The 23,794-nt window shown below is 39.6% G+C and overlaps 1 protein-coding gene and 1 long non-coding RNA gene across 2 annotated transcripts in view; one reads left to right on the top strand and one right to left on the bottom strand.

Annotated features, from left to right (window-relative positions):
- Window positions 1-11,108: 11,108 nt before the first annotated feature.
- Window positions 11,109-23,794, bottom strand: part of dnai3 (dynein axonemal intermediate chain 3) — a gene marked incomplete at its 5' end in the record, with an annotated part of 42,846 nt that continues 30,160 nt past the window's right edge. The window contains one exon of the mRNA XM_084098665.1: window positions 11,109-11,309. Within this exon, the coding sequence (XP_083954791.1) occupies window positions 11,169-11,309 (141 nt within the window). The 3' untranslated portion in view covers window positions 11,109-11,168. The remainder of the gene's footprint in view (window positions 11,310-23,794) is intronic.
- Window positions 17,182-23,153, top strand: LOC311073508. Its single transcript, XR_014604159.1, has 4 exons — window positions 17,182-17,424; window positions 17,872-17,917; window positions 20,557-20,590; window positions 22,718-23,153. It is a non-coding gene; the product is annotated as an uncharacterized lncRNA (long non-coding RNA).

The raw sequence follows: 23,794 nt of genomic DNA, 5'->3' as shown, positions 1-23,794 counted from the left end.
ATTATTTTTCTTTCCCATTGGCAGATGCTTGTTTTAAGCAAAAACTCAATTAATTCTGATTCATTTCCCTGGAAAACAGGACATAATATGTCATTTTACTCATCTAGTAAATGCATCTTGATTTAAGAGATTTTAGATATTTGGACTGGAAACAAGACAAAAATACTAAGTAAGAAAAGCATTTTGTGCGTGATTCAGTTTTCAAAAGTCTTGTGAACAAAAAAACAGTAGCTATAGGTTTTATGGCCTCGTTTTTTTTTCACAAACCACACATTAATGTCATTTTCTGAAAACTACAAACTTTTACGTACATGCTGATTTACGTACATCGTCTTCAGAAACACCTGCTTTGCTGTCTACGATAATCATCCATACCTCTCTGTAACGTCTTTCAGCATTTGGCTCCACTTCAGACGTGCGATTGGCCCAGTCAAATCCCTTTGATGTGAAACCGAGCGTTGTGATTGGCTGCCTGGAAGAGATGACCTTTGATTGGCCGTGCGATTCGTTGAGTTTGATCCTTCTGATGTCGTCACTGTGCATTTAACATTTACACTGTAAAATCTGCAGATTGCGCTCGTAGAAGTCTGTAAATTACACGTCTATCAGAGTATCAGACGGAGCTTAAAGGAGAGAAAAGCTTTATCAGTGTTGACACGCGGCCAGATTTAGTCAAAACTGCCTTTGTTTGCCCAACAGGAACAGATTAAGGAGAGAAAACGATGAGATAGAGACTAATGCAGCTGGAGAATGAACAGAAGACGGGATTGTTCGGTTCATGGACCGACGTGCGGCTTCATGCAACACACACACAATATGTATGAGTTTGTGAATTAGTGTTATTGCACACTCATACATTAAGGCGATTCAAGAGATGCAGAATATTAACAGAGCATACTGCATGAAAAACTGCATCCCATAACATTGCACGATTTGACCTTCATTTCCAGTGTAAGGAATGGGTCAGAAATCATCAGTTGTGGTTTCTCTTTCTTGACTCATTGTCTGCAACATTTGCTTACAAAACTGGAATGCAAAGTGAGCGTTGTAGCACAAAGTTTTGGATTGGTAAGATTTTAATGTGTTTAAAAGAAGTCTCTTCTGCTCACCAAGGCTGCATTTATTTGATTGAAAATGCCAAAAACAAAACAAAAAACCCCCCCAGTAATATTGTTAAATATTATTGCAATGTAAATCAGCTGTTTTCTATGTGAATATATAGTAAAGTGTAATTTATTCCTCTGATCAAAGCTGAATTTACTCCAGTCTTCAGTGTCACATGATCCTTCAGAAATCATTCTAATATGATGATTTGATGCTCAAGACACATTTATGATTATTATCAATAATCAATTATCAATGGTTCAGTTTATGCAAATATGTAATGATTAACAATAGAATCACATAGAAATTTGCTCTTCATCAATGGGATGTTTTTAAATGGTAAATTAAAAAAGTATACAGTATGAAATTGTACATTTATCAGTTACTTTAGGGCCGCCAAAACCTTACAAGTGACCTATAGAAATGCACTTTATAAAGTTGACTTGAAATTCATAAGATGCACGTTTATGAAAGTCACATCGGCCAAACCTGCATCACATGTGGAGTGATTCTTGTCTCGAACGTTCTTGAGAAAGAAGTTTAGAGTCTGTCATGAATCGATACGAGTCGAGCTGAAGTTGATCAATACTGTACATGAAGTGCCTGAATGTGTGCGCATGTAACCAGAGAACCGGCTCTAGATGATCTGTCGGAAGTGAAGCGGCTGAATTAAGAGCGAAATAAAGATGAACTCAGACGAGTAACTGGAGGAAGAATCAGTCTTCAAGGTCACAATATCAAACACACCATCTGCCCTTCTGAGGAAACTGCGTTTTAATGCTTTTAATACACACGTTGTTTTAGCTACAGTAGTTAAAAACTAAAGGATTCTAATGCTTTGCTAATGGTATATATATATATTTTAAATATTTGGGAACCAATCAATCAGAATTTCTGACCTCATCTGATTCTTATTTGATCCTTTAGAATGCATTTCAAATTATTATTAGATTTGGATATTAGATAACAATCCATTAGCATTCTGTTAAGATTCTTTGAAAGGAAAGTTTACACTGAACAACACTGAATGATTTACATTGAACAATAAAACCCATCTAGTTTGTCATTCTGATTGAACAAAGAACTTAACTAATTACTAACACTAGTGTTTAATCTTGTTATTAGAACATCTGACTCAGCTGTAGATTCTAGATTCTTGTACTGTGTGATGATGATGATGATGATGAAGATGTCTCTAATGTGTTACAGGTCTGACTGGTCTATGGTTTCGGTCAGGAGGCCCATGCTCTTCAGAACGCTCTTCTCCAGAGCCAGAAACTGTTCATACTCCTTCAGCGCTTCTGCCTCCAGTTCCTCGTCCTGTTTCAGTGGCACCACTGGCTCCTGATGAACAACAACTCACACAAGTTAAGGCCATTTCACACTACAGCTGTGTAAACAGACCAGAAACGATCAAACGCAGTGTGCACTGCAAAAAAAACTGATTTTGTCTTGTTTTCCAGAGCAACATTCTTAACCCTTTGGTCAATGAAATGAATGTTTTATTTAATATTTTCTATTTTTAGGGGATTTTATGGTACTAAATTATATTTCTGCAGTAGTTTATAATCCATTTATTCACTTTTTGAGCATAGATCTGAAAATAAAATTTCCGACTTAAACTGTCATAAATCTCCAATGCTTTGGAGCACAGACTTTAAAAAAGAAGATTGGCTGATTATTGCAGAAGTGAAAAAAAAAGTTTTTTAAAAAGTGTTAAGTTTAAGCTTATTGTTATAAAAAAAGAATAATAATTCAGGACCGTTTATGATTTGTGTGTGTGTGTGTGTGTGTGTGTGTGTGTGTGTGTATGTGTGTGTGCAAAAACCTTAAGTTTCTTATAACATTCCAATGGAGTAAAAAAAAACAAAAAAAAAACAAATGTAATTTTTTTTTTTCAGAAATGACTGAAGAGCACCACATTTATGTAATAAAATTAGGTGTTTATGATTAAAATAAGAAAAATATCTGCCAATGCGTTCAGGTAAATAAACGTAATTCAGTGGAAAAACAAGCTTATATTTATGACTCCATTGGCAGAGATTTTTCTTGTAATCATTACCACTTCATTTTGATATATTTTTCAGAAAACAAAACATAATTTGCTTTTCAAGTAAATGTACCTTGATTTAAGAATGTTTACAAATTTGTACTGGACAACAAGACAAATATGAGCAGTTTTTACAGTGAGGCCTAAAACACCTGAGAAATGAGCAATGATGCTGAAAGTAGGAAACGGTCTGGAAGTCAGACATGATATCTACTGGAATACTCAGGACGGAAAACACTACAAATGAGCATTCAAGGGAAGAGTGGTGAATATGATCATAATTCTAACTAATAGATATCCCCATATTTTCCCAGTTTATTAATCACAGTACAATTGTTTTGTATTACAAGTTTTCTGGAATGTTAAATATTCTAATTAAATCCGCACTAATTTAATACATAAATCTGAACATTAGATAAAGCTTTATTGATTTTGTTGACATATTAGAGTTAACAGTTTTTACAGAGGGGATTTTGAATATATCTTTTATCACTCCATAAATCAGACAATACTGTCAACAGCCAAAAAAAGACACAGCACATCTAGGTTATAATCTGTAATCATATCATTAACAATGAGTGCTTTTGAAGTAAGGAATCGAATATTCAGCAACCCGAGCTTTATCATTTGTTCATCCGTATTATAGCTGTTTTTTATTTGTTGAACATCAATTAAATTTTTACCCTTGAATGGGTTAAGGAGTTTTTTGTATGTCCTAATTCGGGGAACAGACACAGTCTCTATGTGATGATATCTAGGTGAAAGAGTCTCTATGTGATGGGATTTATCTGACCTTGGTGACGTGAAACCGCTAGCAGACGGTCGGTTTAGCCAGTCTGTCTGCTTCCTGACCTGAGGCCCAGATTGTCATGTTTGAGCTCTAAGACTATGTGCCATTGTAGCGAGTCAGTAGGCAGATCCATATGCAACAACTTTTATTAACAATGGCAGCTAAAGATAAACTTTAGGAATTCTTGAGAGGGACACGCCGAGAGGAGAGTGAGAACAGGCTGGAAGTCGAGGGCAGGCGGCTTAGAAACAGAATCCAGGGGCAGGCAAGAGGTCGAGGCAGGCGGCTGAGAAACAAGGTCGGGATCAGGCACTGGGTCGAGAGGCAGGCTGCAGACAATCAGAGAAGATGATATAAGCGAGGGTCAGTAACACAGGAAGACAAGGTACTAATAAAATGCTCGGACATGCACACGCAGAGAAGCAATACTTCGCAAGGAACACTCCGTGAACCAGGCATATAAAGGCTGAGCTAATGAGCACCGATGCAGGACAGGTGAAGGCAATAACTGCACAAATGATGCATACTAATGGGGAAGTATGCACTGCGCTAGAATTCGGGAGAGGGTGCTCGTGACTGAGAGATGGGTAAACCAGGGAGACTGGACTCTGTAACAGAGCCCCCCCCCTGCGAGCGACTCCCGGCGCGAGGATGCTGACGGCGGCGTGGTCTGCCACGAGCACGGGGTGCAAGCTTGTCAGGGTGATTACAGTGAAATTCTTGCGTGAGCAGAGGATCTAGAATGTCCCTAGAGTTGACCCAAGACCGTTCTTCTGGACTGAAACCCTCCCAGTCAACCAGATACTGCAGTTGACCCCCTTGGCGTCTTGAATCCAGTAGTTGATGAACACGGTAGGCTTCCTCACCCTCCACAATGATGGCTTGAGGTGACTGTCCGGAAGAATTTCCCCTCTCCTCAGAGGGCGGCGCGGCAGGTTTGAGCAGCGACATGTGGAACGTGGGAGATATGCGTAGATGCCTGGGCAGAGCAAGACGGAAGGACACAGGAGTTATCTGACGTAAAATCTTGTAAGGACCCATGAATCTCGGACTGAGTTTTTTGCAAGGGAGGTGGAGACGGAGATTGCGAGTGGATAACCATACCCATTGACCTGGCTGATATTCTGGGTTGGGACGGCGATGACGGTCAGCCAGCCTTTTGCCACGATTGACAGCTCGTTGGAGATGTGTGTGTTCTAGATTCCAGGTCTCCTCGCTTCGATTAAGCCAGTCATTCACGGCGGGGACGTTGGTAGGCTCACCGGACCAAGGAAACAGGGGTGGCTGAAAACCGAGGACACACTGGAATGGAGTCAAGCCCGTGGATTGCTTCCGGATGGAATTTTGTGCGTATTCAGCCCACATCAGGTACCGACTCCAGTCCTTCTGATGGAGTTGACAATAGGACCGGAGGGAGCGGGAAATCTCTTGGTTGAGATGTTCGACCTCCCCGTTGGCCTGAGGATGGTAGCCGGAGGTGAGACTCACGTTGACTTGGAGCATCTGAAAGAAGGCAGTCCAAACACGGGATGTGAACTGAGGACCTCTGTCCGAGACGATGTCTTCGGGCAAACCATAAAATCGGAACACCAGATTACAAAGATGTTCAGCGGTCTGTAGGGGCGTGGGAAGTTTACTGAGGGGTATGAGGCGGCAGGCCTTGGAGAAGCGGTCGATGACGGTGAGGATAATAGTGTGTCCGTCTGATGGTGGCAGATCTGTAATAAAATCGATGGCGATATGAGACCAGGGTCGCTGTGGCAAGGGCAGTGGCTGAAGCAAACCGGCGGGCATGAGACGGGAAGATTTCTGAATATTGCAGGTCTGGCACTGCTGAACAAACCGGCTGGCATCCTGGGACAGAGTGGACCACCAGAAGCGATTCTGAAGAAGATGGATAGTAGCAGTAATACCTGGATGCCCAGAGCTGGGCAGGGCATGAACATGCTGTAGCACCTTTTCACGGAGGGCCTCAGGTACATAGAGTTTTCCTGGGGGACATTCCAGAGGGATCTCGGTGTCAACGTTGGCCAATTCGAGTTCGGTTTCGATATCCCACTGTACAGGCCCGATGACTAAATCTGGACTAAGGATGGTTTCTGGATTTTTGATGGTAGATTCTGAATCAAACTGACGAGATAATGAATCCGCCTTGGTATTCTTGGAGCCTGGGCAAAAGGTAACTGTGAACTGGAAGCGTGAGAAGAACAAGGACCACCTGGCCTGACGGGGGTTCAGTCTCTTTGCCGTGCGAAGGTACTCCAAGTTCTTGTGATCAGTAAGGACGATGAAAGGATGTGTGGAACCTTCTAGCCAATGCCTCCATTCCTCGAAAGCTGCCTTCATGGCCAGTAATTCACGATCACCCACATCATAATTCCTCTCCGCAGAACTGAGCTTCCTGGAATAATACGCACAGGGGTACAACTTGGGAGGTGATCCTTGGCGTTGAGACAGTACTGCACCCAGGCCGGTACTAGAAGCATCCACCTCGACGACAAAAGGTAACTCTGGATCTGGATGACGCAGGATGGGAGCTGAAGTAAAAGCCTGTTTGAGACGGCTGAAGGCTTTAGTGGCCTCTTCACTCCAGGGAAGACGAGAAGTGCCTTTGCGAACCAGAGCCGTCAGGGGCTCCGCCACTGTACTGAATCCTCTGATGAAGCGGCGGTAAAAGTTTGCGAACCCAAGGAAGCGCTGCAGCTCTTTCAGCGTAGTAGGTCTGGGCCATTCCACCACTGCCTTTACCTTGCCCTCATCCATGGTCACGCCTCCCGGACTAATGATGTAGCCCAAGAACGAGGTAGAGGTCTGGTGGAAGTCGCACTTCTTGATCTTTGCGTAGAGCTGGTATTGGAGGAGCCTCTGGAGCACCGCTCGGACATGCTGGACATGGTCTTCTAGGGTATCAGAGTAGATCAGGATGTCGTCAATGTAGACGATCACGTGGCGATGGAGCATGTCACGGAACACATCATTAATGAATGACTGAAACACTGCTGGACTGTTGGAAAGCCCAAAAGGCATGACCAGATATTCGTAGTGCCCAGTACACGTAGAAAAGGCAGTCTTCCACTCATCCCCTTCCCGGATACGGACCAGAGTGTAAGCACTTCGCAGATCCAGCTTGGTGTAATATCTGGCTTTGCGGAGCAGTTCCAGGGCAGCTGGTACCAGGGGTAGTGGATAGCGAAACTTGACGGTACAATCATTGAGCGCTCTGTAGTCAATACATGGACGGAGTCCTCCATCCTTTTTCTGGATGAAAAAAAAGCCGGCGGATGCAGGAGACGTGGAAGGACGGATGAAACCTTTGGCGAGTTCTTCCTCGATATATTTCCGCATGGCTTCGGTCTCAGGCTGGGACAGAGGAAAGACACGCCCCTTAGGCGGTGTAGCGTCAGGTAAGAAGTCGATGGCGCAGTCGTAAGAGCGATGAGGTGGTAACTTCGTGGTTTTTGCTTTGCTGAAGGCTTCTGCCAAGTCGTGGTAAACGGAGGGCAGGCATTTCAACACGGTGTCATCAGGGTGTTCTTGAATGCTTCGTAGAGTAAGCGGCTGGACAGTAGACAGGCAGTCGGAGAAACAGCTCTCTCCCCAGCTGACGATCTGGCCAGAGGTCCATTGTAAAAGGGGGTCATGCTTGCGGAGCCATGGCAACCCCAAAATGACAGGAATGTGAGGAGTTTGAAAAATGTAGAACTGAATTAATTCTCTGTGCAGCAGCCCAGTGCGCATGTGTATCTCCTGAGAGAGATGAGTGATGCGACCGGTGCCCAGCGGTCTACCATCAACAGCCTAAACAGAAAGGGGAGAAATGCAAGGAATTAGAGAAATCCTTTGAAGTTCAGCAAATTCTCGCGACATAAAGTTCCCAGCAGCGCCTGAATCCAACAGAGCTGATATGGAAACGGATTCGCCGTTGACAGTAAATTCAACGGGAACAGTTACACATGATTTAGAATTTAAACAATCAAGAGTTAGACTCACCGCAGCATTATCTCTGTTAGTTGGCCGATGAGGGCAGTTCTGACGGAAGTGACCAGCCCCTCCGCAGTACAGGCATAGCTTTTGGGATCGGCGACGTTCTCTCTCTTCATCTGTGATATGATAAGAGTTTACTTGCATAGGTTCACTTGAATCAATAGGCGTGGGACTGTGATACCGTGTCACGGGAACACTGCGAGAGGAGGGCGTGGCGCGAATGCCAGCGCGGCGTGAGCGCATCAGGTTATCAATTTGAATGGCGAGCTGAGCGAACTGGGTGAAATTCCTTCGTTCATCGCGACATGCCAGCTCTGCCTGTAATTCATGATTCAGTCCACGCCGGAAGACCACCTTAAGAGAACTATCAGACCAGTTAGTCTGCGCAGCAAGTGTACGAAATTCGAGTGCATACTCAGCGGCTGTGGTTCGTCCTTGCGTGAGTTCCAGAAGCAGATCCTCCGCTCCCTTTCCTCCTTTGGAGTGTTTGAAGACGGCCTGGAATTCCTGAAGGAATTCATCGTATGTGCGAAATGCGGGACCATCCGTTCTCCATACGGCCGTTATCCAGTCCAGCGAGCGGCCGGTGAGCAGGGAGGAGACGAAAGAGATCTTGCTGTCGTCCGAGACATGCGGTGAAGGCTGTTGGCTCAGATACAGAGAACATTGAAGGATAAATCCCTTGCATTTTCCTGGACTCCCATCAAACTTCTCCGGTAGTGCGGGTCGAAGGCTCGCGGCGGTCTGAAGCACGGACATGGGCGCGGAAGACGGAGAAGCCGATTCAGACGAGGCATCCGAGGATGGGGTACGTAACGCTTGCACTGCTTTTACCAGTTCCTCCGTTATTGAAGTTAATCGGGAAAGCTGATGGTGATGTGTGGCCAGCTGCGAGGCTTGAGCGTTGATCGCTGCAGATAATGCCATTATAGTTGCTGGATCCTCGTGCGGCGAAGTATTCTATAGCGAGTCAGTAGGCAGGTCCATATGCAACAACTTTTATTAACAATGGCAGGTAAAGATAAACTTTAGGAATTCTTGAGAGGGACACGCCGAGAGGAGAGTGAGAACAGGCTGGAAGTCGAGGGCAGGCGGCTTAGAAACAGAATCCAGGGGCAGGCAAGAGGTCGAGGCAGGCGGCTGAGAAACAAGGTCGGGATCAGGCACTGGGTCGAGAGGCAGGCTGCAGACAATCAGAGAAGATGATATAAGCGAGGGTCAGTAACACAGGAAGACAAGGTACTAATAAAATGATCGGACATGCACACGCAGAGAAGCAATACTTCGCAAGGAACACTCCGTGAACCAGGCATATAAAGGCTGAGCTAATGAGCACAGATGCAGGACAGGTGAAGGAAATAACTGCACAAATGATGCATACTAATGGGGAAGTATGCACCGCGCTAGAATTCGGGAGAGGGTGCTCGTGACTGAGAGATGGGTAAACCAGGGAGACTGGACTCTGTAACAGCCATATTACTAGAGAGAAGAGCAGCACCATCCCAGGAGGTATGAATACCATCTCTTTTCAACAGGTCAGGTCTGCCCCAAAAACCTTTTTTCCAATTGTCTATGAATTCTAGATTATTTTGCAGACACCAACTCGACAGCCAGCCATTGAGTGAATACAATCTACTAGCTATCTCATCACTCAGATGAACAGGAAGGGGGCCAGAGCAAATTACAGTGCCTGACATCGTACTTGCGAGTTCACACACCTCTTTAATATTAATTTTTGTGATCTCCGACTGGCGGAGTCTAACGTCATTAGTGCCGGCGTGAATAATAATCTTAGAGAATTTACGATTAGCATTAGCCAGCACTTTTAAATGTGCTTTGATGTCAGGCGCTCTGGCTCCCGGCAAACATGTGACTATGGTGGCTAGTGTCTCTATTTTCACGTTCCGTGTAATAGAATCACCAATAACTAGGGCACATTCAACAGGATTCACAGTGGGTGTTTCACTGAGTGGGGAGAACCTGTTTAATGTTGTTATCGGAACGGAAGACCGGTGTTTTGTCCCGCGACTATAGCGTCTCACCGTCACCCAATTGCCCTGCTGCATGGGCTCTACTTCAGCCGGAACCAAACAGTGTACAGAGTTCACTAAGCTAGTCGCATCCAAAGCAGTATCTAAAGCCCTTGCATCCTCGATTAAAGTTTGGATGCGTGTCTCTAGTTCTGAAATCTTCTCCGCCAGCCTAACTATCTCCCTGCATTTATCACATGTAAAACCTGTGCTGGCAGAAAGGGGATATGCTATACATGTTACATAAGGTGCAGGTGACAATAAGAGGAGAAGATGACATGACTCACCGTGTTTGTTGACTGATACTCACCACAGTTTTTTGATGAACTCGTAAAAGGCACGAAAAAAAAAAAAAAAAAAAGTGCACAGATGGCACGCTAACAGGCTAGCAAATTACTAGCGTGTTGTGCTAGCAATAACGATTTAGTTTGAAGCTAGTGATGTCAGGTTAATGTGTGATGTTGATTAAGTTATATTTAGCAGTAAAAGAGTGATTCTTGTCTCAAACGTTCTTGAGGAAGAAGTTTAGAGTCTGTCATGAATCGATACGAGTCGAGCTGAAGTTGATCAATACTGTACATGAAGTGCCTGAATGTGTGCGCATGTAACCAGAGAACCGGCTCTAGATGATCTGTCGGAAGTGAAGCGGCTGAATTAAGAGCGTGTTTGATTACAGCACTGATGGGAAATAAAGATGAACTCAGACGAGTAACCGGAGGAAGAATCAGTCTTCAAGGTCACAATATCAAACACACCATCTGCCCTTCTGAGAAAACTGCGTTTTAATGCTTTTAATACACACGTTGTTTTAGCTACAGTAGTTAAAAACTAAAGGATTCTAATGCTTTGCTAATGGTATATATATATATATTTTAAATATTTGGGAACCAATCAATCAGAATTTCTGACCTCATCTGATTCTTATTTGATCCTTTAGAATGCATTTCAAATTATTATTAGATTTGGATATTAGATAACAATCCATTAGCATTCTGTTAAGATTCTTTGAAAGGAAAGTTTACACTGAACAACACTGAATGATTTACATTGAACAATAAAACCCATCTAGTTTGTCATTCTGATTGAACAAAGAACTTAACTAATTACTAACACTAGTGTTTAATCTTGTTATTAGAACATCTGACTCAGCTGTAGATTCTAGATTCTTGTACTGTGTGATGATGATGATGATGAAGATGTCTCTAATGTGTTACAGGTCTGACTGGTCTATGGTTTCGGTCAGGAGGCCCATGCTCTTCAGAACGCTCTTCTCCAGAGCCAGAAACTGTTCATACTCCTTCAGCGCTTCTGCCTCCAGTTCCTCGTCCTGTTTCAGTGGCACCACTGGCTCCTGATGAACAACAACTCACACAAGTTAAGGCCATTTCACACTACAGCTGTGTAAACAGACCAGCGTTTAATGTGGTTTATTAAAGTCGTCAGAAACGATCAAACGCAGTGTGCACTGCAAAAAAACTGATTTTGTCTTGTTTTCCAGAACAACATTCTTAACCCTTTGGTCAATGAAATGAATGTACTATATTTTAGTTCGATAATGTTTTTTATTTAATATTTTCTATTTTTAGGGGATTTTATGGTACTAAATAATATTTCTGCAGTAGTTTATAATCAATTTATTCACTTTTTGAGCATAGATCTGAAAATAAAATTTCCGACTTAAACTGTCATAAATCTCAAATGCTTTGGAGCACAGACTTTAAAAAAGACGCTTGGCTGATTATTGCAGAAGTTAAAAAAAAGTTTAAAGAGTAAAGTTTAAGCTTATTGTTATAAAAAAATAATAATAATTCAAGACCGTTTAACTTTTTTGAAACATGTCCATGATTTTTGTGTGTGTTCACATTGCAAGCGCAAAAACTTTACCAAGTTTCGTATCATTCTAATGGACTAAAAAATAAAAAATGTTTTTTTTTTTTTTTTTCAGAAATGACCGAAGAGCACCACATTTATGTAATAAAATTAGGTGTTTATGATTAAAATAAGAAAAATATCTGCCAATGCATTCAGGTAAATAAACGTAATTCAGTGGAAAAACAAGCTTATATTTATGACTCCATTGGCAGAGATTTTTCTTGTAATCATAACCACTTCATTTTGATATATTTTTCAGAAAACAAAACATAATTTGCTTCTCAAGTAAATGTACCTTGATTTAAGAATGTTTACAAATTTGTACTGGACAACAAGACAAATATGAGCAGTTTTTACAGTGAGGCCTAAAACACCTGAGAAATGAGCAATGATGCTGAAAGTAGGAAACGGTCTGGAAGTCAGACATGATATCTACTGGAATACTCAGGGCGGAAAACACTACAAATGAGCATTCAAGGGAAGAGTGGTGAATATGATCATAATTCTAACTAATAGATATCCCCATATTTTCCCAGTTGATTAATCACAGTACAATTGTTTTGTATTACAAGTTTTCTGGAATGTTAAATATTCTAATTAAATCCGCACTAATTTACATACATAAATCTGAACATTAGATAAAGCTTTATTGATTTTGTTGACATATTAGAGTTAACGGTTTTTACAGAGGGGATTTTGAATATATCCAGCCAAAAAAAAAACTATTTTAAGGAATAAAATATTATAAAAAATAAGTGTGAGTGATATATGAACAAACCCTTCAGTAAAAACCTTCAGAATATACCCACTGAGCAAGCGACGTCTGTGGACGTACAAAACAGGTTGATATCAAGTCCGTCCGTCCAGGCCATGATCTGAACGTCCATTGACAGCCAGAATTAGTCGATTAATGACACTGAGAAATTATGTTCAATCTGGCCATAATCTAAACGTCTACTGACAGCCAGAACTAGTTCAGAAAAGATGTTCATACTGGCTATAATCTGGACGTCCGTTGACATCCAGAAACAGTCCATAAATGACGTGAATAAAGATGTCCAATCCGGCCATAATCTAAACGTCCACTGACAGCCAGAACTAGTTCAGAAAAGACGTTCATACTGACTATAATCTGGACGTCCGTTGACATCCAGAAACAGTCCATAAATGACGTGAATAAAGATGTCCAATCCGGCCATAATCTAAACGTCCACTGACAGCCAGAACTAGTTCAGAAAAGACGTTCATACTGACTATAAACTGGACGTCCGTTGACATCCAGAAATAGTCCATAAATGACGCGAATAAAGATGTCAAATCTGGCCATAATCTAAACGTCCACTGACAGCCAGAACTAGTTCAGAAAAGACGTTCATACGGAATAATCTGGACGTCCGTTGACATCCAGAAATAGTCCATAAATGACGCGAATAAAGATGTCAAATCTGGCCATAATCTAAACGTCCACTGACAGCCAGAACTAGTTCAGAAAAGACGTTCATACTGACTATAATCTGGACGTCCGTTGACATCCAGAAACAGTCCATAAATGACGCGAATAAAGATGTCAAATCTGGCCATAATCTAAACGTCCACTGACAGCCAGAACTAGTTCAGAAAAGACGTTCATACTGACTATAATCTGGACGTCCGTTGACATCCAGAAACAGTCCATAAATGACGCGAATAAAGATGTCAAATCTGGCCATAATCTAAACGTCCACTGACAGCCAGAACTAGTTCAGAAAAGACGTTCATACTGACTATAATCTGGACGTCCGTTGACATCCAGAAATAGTCCATAAATGACGCGAATAAAGATGTCAAATCTGGCCATAATCTAAACGTCCACTGACAGCCAGAACTAGTTCAGAAAAGACGTTCATACTGACTATAATCTGGACGTCCGTTGACATCCAGAAACAGTCCATAAATGACGCGAATAAAGATGTCAAATCTGGCCATAATCTAAACGTCCACTGACAGCCAGAACTAGTTCAGAAAAGACGTTCATACTGACTATAATCTGGACGTCCGTTGACATCCAGAAATAGTCCATAAATGACGCGAATAAAGATGTCAAATCTGGCCATAATCTAAACGTCCACTGACAGCCAGAACTAGTTCAGAAAAGACGTTCATACTGACTATAATCTGGACGTCCGTTGACATCCAGAAATAGTCCATAAATGACGCGAATAAAGATGTCCAATCCGACTATAATCTAAACGTCCACTGACAGCCAGAACTAGTTCAGAAAAGATGTTCATACTGACTATAATCTGGACGTCCGTTGACATCCAGAAATAGTCCATAAATGACGCGAATAAAGATGTCCAATCCGACTATAATCTAAACGTCCACTGACAGCCAGAACTAGTTCAGAAAAGATGTTCATACTGACTATAATCTGGACGTCCGTTGACATCCAGAAATAGTCCATAAATGACGTGAATAAAGATGTCCAATCCGACTATAATCTAAACGTCCACTGACAGCCAGAACTAGTTCAGAAAAGACGTTCATACTGACTATAATCTGGACGTCCGTTGACATCCAGAAATAGTCCATAAATGACGCGAATAAAGATGTCAAATCTGGCCATAATCTAAACGTCCACTGACAGCCAGAACTAGTTCAGAAAAGACGTTCATACGGAATAATCTGGACGTCCGTTGACATCCAGAAATAGTCCATAAATGACGCGAATAAAGATGTCAAATCTGGCCATAATCTAAACGTCCACTGACAGCCAGAACTAGTTCAGAAAAGACGTTCATACTGACTATAATCTGGACGTCCGTTGACATCCAGAAACAGTCCATAAATGACGCGAATAAAGATGTCAAATCTGGCCATAATCTAAACGTCCACTGACAGCCAGAACTAGTTCAGAAAAGACGTTCATACTGACTATAATCTGGACGTCCGTTGACATCCAGAAACAGTCCATAAATGACGCGAATAAAGATGTCAAATCTGGCCATAATCTAAACGTCCACTGACAGCCAGAACTAGTTCAGAAAAGACGTTCATACTGACTATAATCTGGACGTCCGTTGACATCCAGAAATAGTCCATAAATGACGCGAATAAAGATGTCAAATCTGGCCATAATCTAAACGTCCACTGACAGCCAGAACTAGTTCAGAAAAGACGTTCATACTGACTATAATCTGGACGTCCGTTGACATCCAGAAATAGTCCATAAATGACGCGAATAAAGATGTCCAATCCGACTATAATCTAAACGTCCACTGACAGCCAGAACTAGTTCAGAAAAGACGTTCATACTGACTATAATCTGGACGTCCGTTGACATCCAGAAATAGTCCATAAATGACGCGAATAAAGATGTCCAATCCGACTATAATCTAAACGTCCACTGACAGCCAGAACTAGTTCAGAAAAGATGTTCATACTGACTATAATCTGGACGTCCGTTGACATCCAGAAATAGTCCATAAATGACGCGAATAAAGATGTCCAATCCGACTATAATCTAAACGTCCACTGACAGCCAGAACTAGTTTAGAAAAGACGTTCATACTGACTATAATCTGGACGTCCGTTGACATCCAGAAATAGTCCATAAATGACGCGAATAAAGATGTCCAATCCGACTATAATCTAAACGTCCACTGACAGCCAGAACTAGTTTAGAAAAGATGTTCATACTGACTATAATCTGGACGTCCGTTGACATCCAGAAATGACTGACAGCCAGAACTAGTTCAGAACAAAATGACAAACAATATCTGTAAATTAATTAACTGACTGTTAATTTACGGACTCTATCATTAACTGTTAAATTGATCTTGCTGGTCAGACACCAACAGGGTTCATGATGCACACATGACACATGGTGCTTTTAAGTCCTCCTGGGAAGTTTGTATTCATGAGGTTTTACTATTTGTTTTGTTTTTTATGTTTTAAATTAATTTATGAAGCCACTGTAAAATGTATCATTACATGTTATATTGTTATACTATAATACTGTCATATTTTGTGCAGGCATTAGCTTACTTCATCGTAAATAGAAAAGCCTGACAATGTAACTGCTAAATACCAAAGTATTGTGGTATTACATGTTTCTCACTGACACACTCATAACTCTTCAAGATCGGGCTTAAATAAAATCCCAAGCTTCCTACTCATATTTTCATCATTGTGGCGGCGTTCATGTGTGTTCAATTTGTAAATACGATCTTTATGATACAGGTATGTCTTGAATGCATCAATAGCTCTAGTTTAGGGACAATCCATACAAACAATCTTTACTAAACAGACTGTCACAGTGAGAAGATTTTTGTCCTTTATCAATGCTAAAGGCCTAACCACTGCAGTTAATACCATGCTGTTAAATAAACGTCTGTAGACAAGTCTTAAGGTTAGGGTTAGGGTTAACCTTAACCCTTAATTTCTAACCCAGACCCGGTTTCACAGACAGGGTTTAGATAAAGCCAGGATTTGTCCTTAGTTCAATTTGGGTATTTCATTATAGCTTTTAAAAATGTGCCTTAGAAAAAAAAAAAACATTACTGGTGTGCATCTTGAGACCAAACAATGGCACTGCCATAAGATATGTCAGTACAAGTTGCTTTCAGGTAATACAGCTCAAACATGCATTTTAGTTTGGGACTACAGGCTTAAGTCTTGCCTGTGAAGTGTGAAACCCAGGGTATTATGTTGTAACTTGTATATAATTATGCCAATGTTACCAAACAGAGGATTAACCCTAAACCAACAGGTTGTGTACCAGTGCCACACAGGGTGAAAAAGGATGTTGACATTATTAGGCATAAGAGTGTTTCTAAAGGAAAGGTCAAGAATTTGTGAAAGTGTAAAAGGGTCATTATGGGTCACATGAATGTAACTGTCACCACCATGATACCAATTCATTAGATTTTCATATAGATCTACATACAGAATTGTATATGAATATATGCAGTGTTTGCTCTGTTTAATATACTGTTTGCTCTATTAAATTGCGCTTTATCAGAACAGTGGTAAATAAATATTATATATGGTCAGTTACTGTAAGTTCTTACAGTATTTTTAATCTTTTATTTAATGTTTAATTTTTAATCATGTACTGCAATGAAAAAACAATTTAACCAATTGATTAAATATAACAGCCAGTCTACAAATACAACCAAATAAATAGCACATTATATATTATATATATATATATATATATATATATATATATATATATGTTCATATTTTCCTGTAATTGCAATGTTGCCACACTATTGGCTGTCTCTCCTAGCTGTTTCGAGCATGATTGGTTATTCTCTGTTTATTCTGACTGTCATCCAGGAATCTAGCCAATGACAACTAAGCGCGCCTTTACGAGTCAAGTTTGAATAAACGTCAGTTGAGTGAGTCGGTGTTTGCTTTGCTGCTGCGCGGGATCTTCAATATTAGCCTATTCTGTGGGTTTTACGTCGTTTAAAACATGGATTATTTTACATCGGACTGCTAAATGTTTATTTTGAGCGAGTTGCTGGGTGTTGCTGGATGTAAATGAAGAACAAACAAGGGATATGGACAAAGAATTTTAACAACGGACATATTGCAATCTACGGAAGGTAAAACTTTATTTTATACAAATTCTGCTACATCAAGATATAACTTAGTGTATTAAATTGAGAATCTAAACGCGATTAGCGCAATATTATTAGTGCATACGGTATTCCAATGTATTTATGTTATGTGATGATAGCATGTGTAACTTGTCTAACTTATACTTATTAGTTTATGATAAAAAATAAAACTCAGCATGGGAGCTTTACAACGAGTGAACTGAGAATATTGTAACTTATCTTTAGACAGAAAGGAACTGTCACAGAATCTGCAAACTAGGCTTTTGAATCGTTGATCGCGGGATGGCTAACCGATCAGTTAAATTAACGAGTCTTAATAATATGTTTTGGAGCTGGTGAGTCAATTTTGCAAGCTTTTGCAAATGTCTCCGTTAGTAAGTAAAACCAATAACTAATATTGATGTGTGTGTGTGTGTTTCCTTCATGATCCAGGCATTTTGGGAATAAATATTATCCAGCCACACGATGTTCAGATGCGGTGAGTATTGTCATAAAATACACGTGAAATAGAGGCAGAACATGTGAATCTGCTCAAATGCACTGAACACACAAGCTTTATCTTCTTGAGTTTACAGGCCTAGCTGACCCAAAAATAAATGTCTTTCAAAATGAAAGTATTTTCAAACCTGTATAACTTACTTTTGTGAAACACAAGAATTTTGGGAATAAAACAACTGTATTCATTGTATGACAAAAATAAAAGGCATTTTTCAAGATATCTTAATTATGGTTCTACATAAGAAACTCATACAATTTCAACATATGGGTGAGTAAGCTACATAATGAGATAACTCTTTTTTTTTTTTTTTTTTTGGATGAGCTGTTCTATTAGTTCACCTCAAAGTTGAAAATTGTGTCATCATTTACTCACCCTCAAGTTGTTTCAAACCTGTATGAATTTCTTTCTTCTGCTGAACACAAAGAAAGATATTTTGAAGAATGTCTGTAACTTGGGTCCCATTGACTTCCATAGTATTTTTTTTTCCTACTACGGAAGTCAATGGGACCCAAGTCTGTCTGTTTACCGACATTCTTCAAAATAAATTTCTTTGTGTTCAGCAGAAGAAAGAAATTCATACAGGTTTAAAACAACTTGAGGGTGAGTAAATGATGACACAATTTGAGGTGAACTAATCCTTTAAGGACATTTGCTAAATTAACCAATTTTTTTTATTATAGTGTAGAAACCATGTTTTTATGGTGGATTGATTACAATAATTTATTAAGTGAGTATAGGAGCAGGCTTCACTGCATATATTAATAAACTTTTAGAGTGCTGGCCTGGATAATTGTAATACGTAAAATAGGAAAGAGGCCGCACTATGCATAAACTTTTATTTGCAAAAATGCGTTTCGGCGCGTGCAAACTGATGAAGGCACGCGCTGAAACCTGTTTTTGCAAATAAAAGTTTATGCATAGTGCGGCCTCTTTCCTATTTTACGTATTACAATAATTTATTACCATTTGGTTAGTGTCGCAAAACATTGTTAATTTTTAGTAAGGGTTCTCCAGATTTATATAACACTTATAGAACATTAAAAAATGGTCCTATGTTACCCGGTCAATAATCCTATTAACACACTTTTAAAAAAAAAAAAATTAGATCAAGCATTGGACATTGGAGCAGAATAGGCACCAACAGAGAAACAAGTCCATCACTAGTAAGTATCCACTACAGTATCTGGTTACACTTTATTTCGATAGTCCACTTTCACTAACATGTCAACTAACTCTCATTAGAGTATTAGTAGGCTGTAGTAGACAGTCAATAGACTGGTAAGTTAAGTTTAGATGTTAGGATTCGGGTTAGGAGAATAAGTTGACTTGTAGTTGCCAAGTAACTTATAGTCAGTAGAATGTCTGTTGGGGGACCAACAAAACAGAGTGTTAGCAAATATTAAGCAGACAGTCTACTAATACTCTAATGACAGATAGTTGACATGTAGTTGCAAAGTTACTTATAGTTAGTAGAATGTCTAAAGTGGACTATCGAAATAAAGTGTTACCCAGTATCTAAATCCACAGTCAATTTTAAAGGCACAATGCACTCCGAAATTAAAAAATGATCTATTTTTTTCTTCTCTCGTGCCAATCCAGATGTATATCTGACTTTCTTTCCACAAAGATTTTTTGAAAAATTATCCATTATTGTAAGCCAATATAATGCAAGTGCATACGCCAGAAACTTCATACAGCCTACTCACAGCTTGCTGTGTTGTTCACACAAGATGTTTTCTGCACTTATCATGTGAGCTTTACAATGCTCTTGGACTTTTTCGACCTTCAGCATTTTGGTGTCTATTCACTTGCATTATTTGACACACAAACACAAGAGATGGATAATATTTCTAAAAGTCTAGTTTATTTTTTCTAAAATATGTGTTTTCATCCGAAGAAAGAAAATCATATACCTTTCGGTCGGCATAAGGTAGATAAAATGAAGGGGGAATCAGTTTGCTCTCCTTTACCTAGTATTATTTATAAACCTTACATGTGATTTAATAAATGTACAATTAAAGGGGTGTTCCAAGCAAACATCTAAATCCCTTCACAAAGAGCCCTTCCACAAAAGGGTTAGCAAAGGGGGACATGCATGCGATGGTAAATTAACTGAAGTAATTTTATCTTATAGTAATTTTATATTATATTTATGGTAATGTGACCTAGGATGGCAAGTTCCTGTGATTCATTTTAAAACTAGATATGGTGGAAGAGTTCCATTTAACATAGAATAATTGAGTTGTTTGTTTAGGTTTGCTATATTACACACATTTTCATCATACCGAAGTTCCATAGGTAAAACTTTTATTAATAGATGCGTTAACCCTACCTGCAGGGTTAAAAGAAAAGACGTCAAGAACACACAAACTTAAGGAACTTTTACACATCAACAATGTACTAAAAACGGAAGAGTTTTTTCTTTGTACAGACGACAACGTTATTAAAACGATTACCGTTTGGACAGATCCACTGTGTTAATCTACATGTTCCTTCTTTTGGTGATGCACATTTTTCTATCAGACATAAGTTTTAGATACCAGACAAAACGAATGAAATGTGACCCATGCTAATTAATTCCCCCCTTTTACCTCTCTCTTTTATCTTTCTGTGGCCAGGATCCGTCATTCATCAGAACAGCTACCAAGAGAAGTGAGTATTCGTCCTCTACCTCCTTTGTCTCAATGTTATTTCAACACAATTGGTCTCCAAAGTACTATATGTATGTGTTTATATTAGGGGTGTAAGATTAAGAAAATGTCATAATTCGGTACAATTGCGATTTTCGATGCAAAAACGATTCTCGATAAATAAATAAAAACGATTCACAGTATGTAAATGTAGTTACTTTTCCTATGTAGGTATTAGGGATGTGCATCTCCATAACTGAGGCCGATACGATACGCATCTCGATGCATAGCCAACGATACAATACATTAATGATACATATAAGCAGCTGCCAGCTACCGATGCAATGCAATATGATTCACTATTATTACGATCCGGTGCGATTCGATTTCGATTCAACGCATTGCAAAAATATGATACTATGCAATTCAATATGGTATAGATAGTTAACTTTTATTTCTTTTGTTCAGACATAGGGCAAATCATAAAGTAGCTTAAGTGCCATCTGACTTTTAACACATGGCTCTCTCACAATCAAAAGATTTGGTTTCCACAAAAAAAGCAGGTACTGTAGGCTAACTGACCAGAAAGCAGGTCCTGTTATTATGTGCTTCACGGGCCGTTTATCAGTTTATCAGTACACGGCTCTAAGAGATCCCCACTGAAGTAATAACATCGCTGCGAGATCTAGTGAGAAGCATTCATATTTCTCTGTTAATAACGGATCAAACAGCGCTGACGTGGAAACATTGTGCCATGAATGAACAATCCAGTGTCCACAGATCAGCAACATTCACCATGGATTTACTGTAGTAACACTAACTGTAACCATGGAAGTTTGGCAGGAATAGTAGGCTATAATGCTTTCAAGTAACATTACGTTGGTTTTATTTTGACATGAATAAAATTACTGCCCTCAAATGTTAATCTGAACTAAAATAAACCGTTGTTTATAACTACAATATTACATTTCATTTTTTTCAAGGAGCTGTTTTACATGCTTCTAAGAGTCAATTATAGCTTCATCATTCCTCAAAGTAAAAAAAAAATCATACTTTATGATGTTAGGTTTAATACAAAAAAAAAAAGTTAAAAATATTAAATCAAGGAAATTTCTCTGGCATTTCTTTCTTTTTCCTGTATCGAAAACGTACCGAACCGTGACACAAGTGTATCGTATTGAACCGAACCATGAATTTTGTGAACCGTTAACTTACACCCCTAATATGTGTGTGTGTGTGTGTGTATATGGGGCTGTTTAAACCTGGCCACTTGATGCGTTTTCTCAGATCGGATAGCTATCTGTTTTATCACAACATTTCCATTTACACCTGGTCACATAAATATGTTTTTGCAAACCGGATATAAATCCGATCTTCGATTCCCTTGCTATGCAAATTTAATGGCGTTCACGTCACCGAAAGCAACAGATATGAGCTGCATTTTATTGATCATCCGTTAAAATTTCTAAATCAAAGACCGCAATAGGAGAGAGCGCAACAGCCCTGGTAAGATCATTTCGTTTCTTTACTTTTAATGATGATAACTGTGTGTTAAGCATCGGGGACTTACTTTCACTTTGATTTGCGATAGTTTGCACATTGGCTTGATGAATAACGTTAGATGGTCAGCGGCAATGTGGCAGTAGCGTTGTCATAACTAGCTATAACATGACATATAGCCTATAACACGCTCTCACACCTTTATTTTAGAGCGTTTTTGGGAGGAGTAAAATTTACATATGTGGTTTCAACAACCAGATGCATTTACACTTGTCCAGTTTCTTCTGGAATGCGACCCAGACCACCTCCTGAAGTGGTTTGAGCAATCAGATTCAAATGCGTCACGAATGCGTTTCGGAGGGCATTTACACCTGGTCTTTTCAAGATCATATAGCTATCCGATCACTAAAATCGCATGAAGTTGTAAATGGCCCCTATATGTGTGTGTGTGTGTGTGTGTGTGTGTGTGTGTGTGTGTGGAATGCCTTATTATCAGGCTTGATGTAATTTTACTTGATTTGTGATTTATTTCATTTAATTGATTCGAGTACTCAAATTTTCAACTATGTATCTCTGCTATAAGCTAAACCACAACAGTGGCATTTGTATTTATTTATTTTACATGTGGATTTTTTTGCTTTGATTGTAGCTGCTGTCATGAAATGGGACCCAGCTGCAACAGAGGCCCAAAGAAAGTCTGTAGCCGATCATCTGGAACTGCTTGCTGCTATAAATGAAGCTTGTGAACCTTATAGCAGCCATATTTTGTTAATTGTTATGTTATATTGTTTTAACAACATTTTATAGATTATTTAAAGGGAAATTGTGTTAATTTACAACTTTACTGTTCTGGCTTTTAAGTTTTATTGTGTTAATTTATACTTTACTCTTCCGGCTGTTAAGTATTGGTCCAGCAGAACAAAATGGTAATAAAAATATATTTTGAGATTTAAATAGTTGATTTCTTGGAGTGATTAGTTTGGTTTACAGGAAAATGGTAAGCAGTTGATTTCTTGGAGTGATTAGTTTGGTTTACAGGAAAATGGTAAGCAGTTTATTACAGTTATATTGTTAAGATATACAAATGCAAGTATATACACTACACAGTTATTCAAATGAATATTCAATATTATCAATATTCTTTAAAATCTTATTTAGGTCTATGGTCTGTGTGTCTGTAGTTTCATGACACGACAACCATTAACAATGAGTAACTGGGTTTTTCTCAGTGAGAACTAGCTCACTCACTGCCACTGTTTTGTAAATATTTGTAAGTAAATATTTTTTAAAGTTGGATCCTTGCAAAATGCACATATGGGATTTCCATGTCAGTATGGGTCTTTAACAGTCTTTGACATTTCTACTACAGAAAACACGTCTAATACAACTTTTATTCTGGCTGCCTTTAGATGTCTAACAATTACGTCTGTAGCACGTCTTTAATTTACGTCTATACAATGTCCAGAAAAGACGTAAAAAAAACTTTCATTCTGGCTCCTGTGAGGACGTCTTCTGGATGTCTAAGAATGACGTCTGTAGCACGCCTTTAATTTACGTCTATACAATGTCCAGAAAAGACGTAAAAAAAACTTTCATTCTGGCTCCTGTGAGGACGTCTTCTGGATGTCTAAGAATGACGTCTGTAGCACGTCTTTAATTTACGTCTATACAATGTCCAGAAAAGACGTCAAAAAAACTTTCATTCTGGCTCCTGTAAGGACGTCTT

This window comes from Abramis brama (assembly GCF_963993115.1).
Source record: "Abramis brama genome assembly, chromosome: 22".
NCBI classification, from domain to species: Eukaryota; Metazoa; Chordata; class Actinopteri; order Cypriniformes; family Leuciscidae; genus Abramis; species Abramis brama.
The sequence above is the reverse complement of the archived record's forward strand: the minus strand, read 5'-3'. Positions and strand labels throughout refer to the sequence as shown.